The sequence below is a fragment of the Lagopus muta genome, chromosome 8, assembly GCF_023343835.1.
Source record: "Lagopus muta isolate bLagMut1 chromosome 8, bLagMut1 primary, whole genome shotgun sequence".
Lineage (NCBI taxonomy): Eukaryota > Metazoa > Chordata > Aves > Galliformes > Phasianidae > Lagopus > Lagopus muta.
Genome location: NC_064440.1, coordinates 12,813,285 through 12,824,584, shown reverse-complemented (window position 1 = coordinate 12,824,584; position 11,300 = coordinate 12,813,285). Strand labels below are relative to the sequence as shown.

At 39.8% G+C, this 11,300-nt stretch overlaps 1 protein-coding gene across 2 annotated transcripts in view; it reads right to left on the bottom strand.

Moving 5' to 3' along the window:
* GYPC (glycophorin C (Gerbich blood group)) overlaps positions 1-5,788 on the bottom strand; it is a 28,348-nt gene extending 22,560 nt beyond the window's left edge. The window contains exon 1 of one of the 2 annotated variants that reach the window (XM_048953711.1): positions 5,577-5,788. In XM_048953711.1, the coding sequence (XP_048809668.1) occupies positions 5,577-5,610 (34 nt within the window). In that variant the 5' untranslated portion in view covers positions 5,611-5,788. The remainder of the gene's footprint in view (positions 1-5,576) is intronic. The other variant, XM_048953712.1, reaches the window with a different exon arrangement.
* Positions 5,789-11,300: the final 5,512 nt, after the last annotated feature.

The window sequence follows — 11,300 nt, the reverse complement described above, 5'->3', positions numbered from 1 at the left end:
GTCTGTACATAAGTCAGTGTAAGCCTGCACACGGATGTAAACTTCTTATATGCATACACTGCGTGTATGATATATGTGTCTGTATAAAAAGAATTCAAATCCATTTTGCAGGTTTGCTGTTGCTAAAACAGTGTGTCTTTCCAAATCTAAACACCTGCACATACATAAAGGCTTGATGTTTGATTATGCTGAGCTATAAGCTTTTTACACATGCTCTTTGTAATGTGGACTGCCTCCTCAAAGTAGATATTTTAAACATGCAGTCCCCAGGAAAATAGGAATTTATCACTCACGATAACATGAAACTGTCACAGGGTGTGTTCAAAAGCACCCCTGCAACTTACTGATAAAAAGCTTAACTCCGTTTCAGGGCTTATCTGAAGAAGAAAGAGGTAGACCCTCATGAAATAACTGAATTTTTTTCAAGGATGGAAAAAGAGAAAGAAAGGGAAGGTGCAGAAGAACAAATGCAGCAGAACAATTTTAACCCACTGAGATTTTCAGTAAAGTTTTCTGCTTCATCAGGAAGAATCCTGCAGTGAAACATATGTCAGAAGAGAAGCAGATATGAGAAAGTGGTCTTCTTTGCAGATGAGAAGATTAATTAAGAGAGAAATCACTTAGCCAGATGTCTCATTGGTGAAACTATACGTGCAAGGTACATCTGCAATGAGAGATCAGCAGAGCAAAGACAGTGCATTTGACTTCTTTGCTAACATTAGAGAGGAGACTAGTGTGAATTAGATCATGCTGACCCTTGGAGAAATTGAGGAGCATGGATCTGATTTCAGCTACAAATTACGAGGTACATGCCTGTTATCATGCTGCATGATCGTTGCTTGATATAGTTGAGTTATGCGTTAGAAATAAATTATGCAGAGAAAACAGTCCTTTTCTCTATTTGCTTATAACTTGCTGGCAGACCCAGAATGAATGCCACTCTTATTCTTTCACAGAGCAGTTTTACAGAATGCTCTGCAGCCGGTGGATTTCTCAGGAACTCATTACTGGGGTAACTGTCAAATTCATTTGACTTAGGAACTGAAGTCTTTCAGAAATAAGTTTAAAGCATGGTCTGTGTGCTGCCCAAGTACCTGCTCGGCTACGGTGTTCAGGTACCTTTGTCACTGCAGTATTGTGTTGACCCCAATTTTTCGTGCATTTCTTATTACAACTCAAATGTGAAGCAAAAAAAAAAAAGAAAAAAAGAAAAAAAAAGAAAAAAACAAAAAACAACAAATTCCTCCCCCATAAAACAAATCAAACTGAAAAACCCATCACTACAAAACAACAAAGATCCCCCTTGTGGCAAGCACTGTATTTTGTAGAACTATGGATTCCTAAAATAGTTTAGGTTTGAAGGGACCTTTTAGATCATCCCGTTCCAACCCCACTGTCATGGATAAGGTTGCCACAAAATAATTTTGCCAGTTGCTAAATGACTTCTAAGCTGCATCTTTTTTCCAAGCGTGTACTAGAAAATTATAGTGTAGGAAGCAGAGAGCTGTTGCACACTGGATCTGTTGGGATCTGTTCTTTTTTCTGTCTCCTACCTGTTATCAGTGACTTTCCATACCCAAGACTAGCCAGGGAAAGCAGTCATTTTTCTACTACCTGTAAAATCTCTATGTAGTCTACCAGCTTTTTGGGGAAAGAGTGACTGCACAGCACCTTACACAATCAGATCTCTCTGTTGGCTTGAATTTCTCTATGCTATAGGAATACTAATCCCTCCTCAACAATAGAGACAGGCACTCTGCAGAGCAGACACACAAACAGACTTTCATTAGAGAATGCAGTCCCCAAAGCCTGTTTTACAAAAGGCTCTGCTGATTGGACTCAGTCATTTGAACAGTGATGGGTACAGCGTATGTTCCACAAGAACCTCGAAAGAAAGGTGCAGCAGTATCAGCAATGAGATGCAGACACGGCACAATTCTGTGTTAGTAATAGGCTTAAACACAAAAAGCCAAAGCTGAATCTTTAACACCTATTGTGTGAACTGTTGGTTGGAAAATTTCACCATTTTTAATTTTTATTTTGCGAGAAGCAGATCTCAGAATTGCTGGAAAGTCCATATTTTATAAAAGCAAGCTTCTATCTCAATGGACATCTGTCCTCTGACCCAGTTTAGCAATTCACCAGCACTTCTGCTATTAATTACTGAAATTTCAGGTGTGTTCTGAGCCTTCCAATTTGCAGACTTTCACATCCCCATCTCAGGCATTGAGATGTTGAGGAGAAACCCTGGAGTATAAAGCCAAGTTTTCCAATTCATATGCACAGTAGTGGAAGACAAATATACTGACAGAGGCATTCAATTTACATAAATGCTTTGTGGCACACATTTTGAGCCTTCTGTGCTAAAAATGGGAGGTTATTATAATCTACAGGTTTCCTCACTTATGAGTACTCACAGATTTACCAATGAAGACCAGTGTTTTTGTAATCAGTAGCCCCTATTTTTTGTTTGTTAGTTACTGTCACAGGCAAGTGATTGAGGCTGATGAAATTAGATCTGCCTCCAAAGCAGTGAACAGTGCAGTTTAAAGGCTAAAATACTATTTGAGCTTTCCACATGCCACATGTGAAAGTACTGGTATTACTCCAGGAACATTCAAAGGACCACTTTACAGCCCTTGAGATTCAGTCTTGCCTTCTCTGATCACCTTCTCTGTTGGGATAGACATCTTTGAACCCCAGCAATGGCTTTGCATAGCTCACTGACTCTCCAGACTGCACTTTCTACCCAGCAATGCTGGCTTATGTGAATACTTCACCTCATGTTGCTCACTGACTCAGAACTGAGTCACTGCAGTCCAACAGGAAGAAGGCAAAAGCTGCAGTTAGAGTAGAGATTGCCCAACTTGTGGAATTCTTCCAATTTTGTAATAAGTCGGGCAGTTACTTCCTGTGCATCTGAGCATAGTTTGGAAGAAGCAAATATGTCACTAGATGGTGATATACTTAGAAATTATGTGTTTCAAAGTTGGGAAGTTTACATCTCTTTAGTGAGGCTAGTCAATAAAAATGACAATAATGGTATGAGAAAAAAAAGAAGAAAGAAAATGGACATACATTCAGAGCACAATATTGTACTGAATCCAAGCCAATGGATTTGAGGTCCCAGCTCCATTTTTGGCTTTGTTATCAGACTTCTTCCTGGATTCTAGCTACATGCAAATGTCCGTTACAGAAGAATGATGGAGTAAATATTTTACACACTGCCTAACATCAGCAGGCTGAACTACTGGCTCACCCAACTCTCCACTGAGTATACAGAGACCCCCCTGAGAGCGATGGGATACTGGAGCCAGGCATGGCTCCCTGACATTATACGGTATGGCACCTCCATTCAGAAGCAGAATACGTTTGCTGTCTTTGCAGAGGTGAACGGTTTAAATCTGAAACAGAAGTCTGCTCCCACCTGGATTGGTAGGATCATACTGTACTTACAGAATTAATAAAAATCCCTTATCAGCTGCAAGTGAACACAAGGAGATAAGCAAAGAACACAAGCAATTAGGTAACTTAACCCTGCTTAATTTACATCAGTAGGTAGCTGCTCTGAAGTCTCATCTGCAGGTACCTAGGAATAATTAATATAGTCAGTAATAATTAATTCATTCAGTCTAATCAAAGGATTTGGTGATTCTTTATACATTTTCACGCCCATTTCAAAGATTTTCACTATAGTTCTGAAGAAAATGTGTTTTCCCAAATACTCTGCCTTTCTGGTAAACATCTGCCATCCGTACTGTACTGCTCCTGGTAGTACACCAGCCTTTTGATGTCTTGTAACTTACAAAAATTACTGGAATTTTACTAACAAATAAGACCTTCGTCTCCAGACTTAACTCCCCAAACTTCAACCATTATACAAATAATGCCCTGGTTTTACCAGAGTATGTACAGTACCAGAGTATGTTACAGAATTATCTTTAATTTTATTCTTTCTCTGTCATTTGATCCAGGTAATTAAAAAATAAACAGATAAACAAAACAAAAAACACCAAAAACAATAAACTGAGGGACACAAAGTGAAATAAGATACATTCTGTCCGAATCAGTGACAGAAAATATGACGGAAGTAAAGAATAGAGTCTTTTTTTATTTTTCAGGCTGAATTCTTATTCTAGCTAGATTGGAAACCACTTGGCCCTTGGCTTGTCAGCTGGCCAAGTCTGTAACTAGAGATGGTAATTTGGGTCTGGACCCTTGGAGATACTGCACAAGGAGCAAAATGAACCTCACTGAGTCACTACCACCCTCCTGCACATGTATTGAGAGCACCAATGGAACTCATTTATTCAAGCTTTTGTAAACTCAATCTCTCAGAATCCTGAATTAGCCTGCCTGTTGCTTTCCTGTCTATAATAGAAAACAAACGGTAACAGAAACAATAGTAAACAAGTCATTATCTCCTAAACTGCTGAATAATGTAGAATAACGTATAATATAAACCTATCATCTAATCTTTAGAGTTTGTTGGAACTTGCAAAAAGAAATAAAGGGTAAACAGAAATTGCTGCCTGGGATTCCAGAGCTACTGCTCGCTGTGCTGTTTCTGCTGGATCAGCCTGTCCCATTCAAAGCTCAGGAAGCACTGCTGCCATTAGCCTCCATGCAGACCAAATACTCTGACAGCATAGCCCGAATTTCCAGCAGCTCTCAGCAATCCTGTCTGTACATTTTGTCTTCATTACTGATACCATGGAACGATAAACAATTCTGCTATTGGCAGTTTGTTTATTAAAAATATTACAAAATTACTGCCTCAAATTAAAACAGGAAAGATTATACCAAAATCATGAAGGACAGGATTGCGTCCTGCTGTTTCAGCGGTGAAAACTTTCCTTAGTTTATCAGACCAGAATCCATCCCCTTCTCTTCCACTTTCTTTTTCTATGCTAACCCAAAAGGAATGCAGGCATGCTGCCGTTAAGCATCTGTGTTCACTTGACTGTTCAGGCCAAACTCTCTTTCCAAGTTCACTAAAATATGCAGAGTTATGCCAGCAGAGAACTTGCCCTCCTGTACCCTCCCTTGCTGAGAAGCGAACTTGCTTGTCCTTAAGCCCACGTTTCTACATTTCCAGAGCAGAAACACATTGTGACTTTAAATATAGACGGTCCGTTTGTGGCTTTGCATCTCATGTTACACGCAGACAGCCTGGGACTCTAAACAGAAGTTGGGCAGCACCATTAATAGTTTAGAAAAGCATCAGGAAGCTTTCGAAATGCTCTATATTTTCATTCCTGGAGGTGGAGTAGGGAGGGAAAAACATTTAAATTTTCTTAAACCAGGGTTTAGACGGAAACATTACTGAGTTTGCTTGGTTCTATTCAGGAGCTGGAGTCTGCAGAGCCGTTTCAGTTCTTCACACACGCACACACACACAAAGAATTAAAAAGGAAAACAGTTTCATCGCAACTTTTCTCCTTCAGGATGAGTCTCAGGCATTCTTTTTTTTTTTCTTTTTCCCTTTCACATGAAACACATTTGACAATCCTTTCCTTAAGCGTCAGATTGGTAAACCCACTCTTACTGCAAGGAGGGGGGATAAGGGTACTCACGTGGTTGAGATGTCGTATTGTTTTGGTAACTCATAATTTACGCCTTTGAAAAATGCCTTATTTGTGTTGACAGCCTCTCTTCCCTGCTCAGAACCGACGGCGGGATTGAACAGAACAGCTGGAAGAGCCCAGGAAAATGCGGCTCTTGTTCAGGCTCTCCTTTCCTGGCTCCTGACCCCTTTACAACTGGAAAAGGAAACAGCACATGTGTCATTCTCTTTTGCCTGTGTAGCTCACATGAGCGGGGAGGGGCACACATTTGCAGATAGCAGTAACTGTATTCAAGTTTTGCAAGTTGGATGTATTCCATCCTTTTGCTTTTACAAGCCAGCAACCAGTGGAAAGAAAATGCTCTTTACATTCTCAGCCAAATACAGACGCACCTATTAGTTTCACCTCCCAAGCCCTTACTTAAGTGCAAAACTCACTGCCTTGTGAGTCCCCTCAAAAAATGCCCGTCATTAGTAGGTGAGATCAAGATCAGAGCTTCCAATTTTTATTGCCCAGCAGCATCCTTACACTCACAGTCTGATCCTGTCCTTTTAATGGGTGAAAGTTGAGAATGGAGTTTACTGGGTCAGAGGGGTTGCATCTGCATAGAGCGTGAATCTGAACTGCATTCAGAGTGAGGAATAACGTGTGACTGAGACACATGGGTGTCTCCAGTTCTGGCTCTAACACAGGATTCTTGTGGCATCTTGGACAAAGCACTTCATCTCTGCCTCAGCTTGTCATCTGCAGAAAAAAGATGATGTTTTTTTCCTTCTAGTCTCAGTATTTGTATTTTAATCCACAGGTGTGGATTTATAAGCGCTCTTTATAAATAGAATATTTTCATTGGTCTGCATGGGTTGATTATTCCTACTCTGCAGCAAGGTTTTCAGCTTAAACTAGGCTACCAGCTCCCCTGTTTATATTGGTACCACTAGCTATTTCTGTGCTATGGTGCATCCACTGTATATGCACATTTTCTATTACTGCACACTGTAGTTACTATAAGTGTGCATATACAGTGAGCAGCATGAGCTGGGACTTCTAGGTCCTACCAAAATACAATTCCTTTATAACACATCTGTCTTAGACAGTATGAAGAGTGGGTGAAGTTTTCGTTTTCCTAGCCTCTGTGAGTCAGGATGAGTTAGCTGCCTGTCTGTGACAGCAAAAACACAGTGCCCATTGGAATGGAAATGGAAAAAAACAGACTCATGAAATTCAGGCTGAGACTCATCCTGTTTTGTAAAATTGTTGTAGGATATTTCTGTGAAATCATCTCAGTAACCTCCTGCAAGAAATCATTGCTGTGGACTTGGTTCATAGCATTTACTTAACAGCTATAAGATGGAAAGACCAGTGACTTATTTACATGCCAAAGCCAAATAACAGCTTGTTTGTGAGCGCAGATACAGTAAATGACTTGGGTCAGCACTTTCCAAGCTCACTGTAGAGAGCTCTGGAACATTCAGTGATAGACGCAACAAAGCGAGGCACAAAACAAAGAGGGAAAGATAACAGCGAAAAAACTCCTGACATTGTTACCTTTGCTTCAACTGGCAAAACTGATTTACACCAAATAGCTTCTGCATGGAAATACTGAAAGGCATGTTACTTCTGTATGTGAAGCACAGTGTGCACAGGTAAAATTACGCCTTTCTGTCCTGGGGCATGAGAAATGTTGTTGTGCAAATTGGCTATGTTTAAGTCCATAGTTATCCAGATCCCTTAATATTTTCTGAACTCCTAATGGAAAGAGTTCTCAGCCATTGTAACTGAGCTGAAAGCACTCCTGCCTTCATTATGTTATTAACAGTGGTTGAAGCGCTTCTTAGACATTTTGTGAAGGAACACTTAAAATTTCAAACACACTACACCTGAGCTACCTTAAACTGAGCGTCATTATCTTCTACTGCTTAACCCCACACATCCATGCAATGTTTCCTTTATCTGTCTTGGTTCTTTTTCAGGCTACTCTTCTATCACTAAAATCACTGGGAAAGAATTGCTGAAGCTTACATAATGAAATTCTGGTAGAACCAAGCCCACATGGTAACATCCCCTTTAATCCCTTTATTTTTTCACTTTTCTTAAGATGTATTTTTTGCTTATTGAATAGACTCGAAATCTCAGGAAATCAGGAAGCCTGGGACCCATTTCCCTAGGCTGTTTCTTGCCCTCAAGTAAACCATTGAAGAGACCCTCCTTGACCTTTCCCACTCATCATTAATGGGAAATACGTGAGGCTGAAAAAGGAAGTGAGCACGACAGTCCAGCACACTTCCGGAGGAGCTTGAGACCAGGGCAGGAAACAAAGAGCAACCCAGTGGTCTCTGCCTCCCCCAGCCTGCCATCTGCCCTTGGGGGACAGGAGAAATCAAATGGACCTAGAGAGAAAGACTGCAGTGGAACAAAATATGTGATAAATCATTGCTTTTCAGCTCATCTGAACAGTCTCCTAAACTTTAAAGGTTGCTTCCATCAGAAAAGTCCACTTAAAAGTCAAAAACATGGAGGTAGCACAGAGATACCTGAAAGCATTTTTTAATCCAAAGGCAATGGCACTCACACAGGGTCTACCAGATTTGTAGGACAATGTGGGGATGCTGAGAAGTGTGTCAGCTGTGTGGCCTTAATTAGCCAATTACCTGTTCTTCTGTGGCCATCACAACCCCATTAACCTATAGAAGTATTTGTTTCCTGCTCTGGTGAATACTTTTGTATCTCCAACCTTTGAAAGCTGAGAACATTTTTCTAAGCAAAGAAACAAAAAATCCCTTTTTGTCTCAATAATGCTTTCAAATATAACAGCCCTTTCAGGTGGCAGCTCAGAAGAGAGACCTGGTGATAACTGCAACTTCTCCTTCTCTTAAGCAGAGCCATGTAATGAATTCATAATCAGGCCCATGTGGTTGTTCTCTTTGATACTATCTTGCTCCAAGGTAAATGATATTTTACAGTCGTTCAGGCTTGGCAAGTCCATGTCATGGGCTGCAGCTGTTGCTCCCAACAGGAAGGAAAGGTTTAGGTTGCACTAAAAGGAAAATGAATAAATAAGCTAAAGGAAAATGTATCTTTCCAGGAAGCTATGCCTGACTAGGAAATCAAATTAGAAATCCCTGTATTTTTTGGATTTTTGTGACAAAACATAATGCAAAGCTTGTAGTCTCAGACTGCAAAAATCATGGTAAGACTCAAAGAAGCTGATTCAAAAGCTCTCAGTAGTATCCTTTGCTGCCCACTCTGTGCAGCCTTCAAGCCTCAGAGGAGGTGTTTGGATTCCCCGCCAGGACCTTTGAGGAGTGATTATAGAAGCAGCTTAAGTTCTATTCTGTTGTGAGTTCTGGAAGTGTCCCATGCTTGTATTGATGACTGCAATTACATGGCAATGCGTACCAGCAGGCAGTGTGCCGTGACCACCTGTCTACAATGCCATGATGGTGTTGGCTTTCTCTTCACCTCTGCTGGCTACAAACTTCAGTCTGTCATAAACATACTTGGCTGTGTATGGCTGGGATGGATCCCAAAGTATGAAGACTTATTGCACGTTAAGAAGGGATAAAGCTACAGCACAGCAGGTGCTAGGCTGTGTCCTGACAAAGGGACACTTCATACAAAAAGTGCTCCAGAAAATAATTTGTCTCTGAGCCCCCTGAAACACCATTTTCTACAAATTATCTTCGTCTCATTTCCGGAAGGAAAAAATATTCTATTTATTTTTTACTGCATGCTGTTGCATCTTTTATTTTTTTTGTATGTAAATAAATATTTTCTCAGGAGAACCTCCAATATCCATACAATACAAATCCTCAAAACAAGCCATCATTCTTTGTAGGACAGTCAGTGAAACAGATATATTAAAAGACTCTGTGCCTTCTCTTTTACACAATGCTTGGCTTTCCTTTAACAGTAGTTAGTTTAATTTTATAATGAAGGTAAAATGGGTAAGACCAAGAGCTCAATGGACAAAGAACCACAAACACTCTGTCACTGTGTAGAATATTTTCATATCCAAAGATCAAACAGATTGCCTTAAAGCAACTGATTTCTGCTCCTCTCGAATCTAATACCTGATATCACTGAAACACATATCACTGTACTTGTACTCTAGACCAGACAACAGGATGCTGACATGCTGTTTGATAGTGCATGTTCCAAACAGCAGAAACATAAGCTAGGTGGATGTGGTGGAGGTACTTCCTAATATCAGCTCTTGCTGAGCTCAGGAAATCTGAAAGCAGGCTTTGGTGCTTGAATTTCTCATAACAAAAGAACTAAAGATAAATATTATAAAGGTAATTATGCTCAATTTTAAAACAAACAAGATGGAAAGCTTTCTCAAACAACACAGAATTAATGAGTGGAAATCATCATTGCTCGGAGTTTAATTAAATCTTCAGTTTGCAAACTGCCTTTCCTGTTTACGTAATTGGAACTATATTATCTGTAGCACAATTTCAATAAGATATTTTCTTTCTGGGACTCTAAAATTGCAGATCTCCAAAATGTCTGGAAAATGGAAAGTTAAGAGTCTTGATACCTCTGGAGGCTGATGTGTTTTATTACCCAAGTTCTAAGTTATGCTCTCACTGCTAGTTAAGTGCACATCAAGATCCTCTCAGAAGTTGGTTGTCCATCATCTTTGCTGTCTTTGTGTAATATGAGCTATGGGCGAAAATCTCTTGAACTTTAGCAAGGGTTTCACCTTCTTTAATCTTTCTATTCTGGATGGATCAGACATGGGCAGGACACATCAAATGCTGAGATTTTTCTAATTGTTTTGATCAACACTGTTGATGGGGTACATCCAACAAAGGTGTTGGATGAGTGTATGTGCTTTAAGTCCACTTTCTGTGTTATTGCAACACAGGCACAGTCAGATTGGCAGATGACACTTCCTGAAATATAATAACTGAAGTATTTGCTCTCATTTTTAGCTTGCCTGTACTGTCCTCTGTGGAGGAAAGGACACCAATTTATGATTTTTTTCTTCTACAAATGCAAGATCAAAAAACTCTTTCTTCTCTTCACCACTACTGGTGAATCTGCAGCTCAGTCTCTGTGCAAGATTGCCAGCTATTCAAAGGTACTTATCCTACAAAATAATGCTGTCTTAGAATTTTTATAAGTACACTTTCTTAATAGCTTTGCTAGATATCTTTAACATCTTATTGGTGTTGTAACAGTCTGACTTAGTTTTATTATCAGACTGCTTTCCACAGACTTGGATTAATTATAAAAGCAGAGATATTGCAGCGCAGACTTTAGCATTCCAGTGCATTATCTGAGCACAAAGCTGGCATGTGATAAAAACATAGTTACGCTAAGTGAAACTGCAGCACCATGAGGACGTATGCAAAGACCCTGAGACCCTGTTGCTTAGCATTGCTCCTATCACTTTGCTAAAAATAACTCCACAAAATTCTTTAGCCCAGGGGAACTTCATTTTTCTCACAGCTCATGATTTCATTTTTATTTATTTTTACACAACCTCAAGCTTATATAATCTTTTTCTTTCATTCTGCAACTTGCTTAAGGAAATATAAATATGTTTATGTTTACTAAGTCAAGTTGCTTCCGTTGTTAAGTGATTAATTAAATAACTAGGAGATGTAGTTGACAATCCTAATTGAGTTTAGTAGGATCACACCAGTAGCTCAGGAACAAAGTGCAGATCCAGCTCCTTTCAAGCACCTCTAGGCAGTGTTCCCCACTAATCACTAGTTGCAGTGT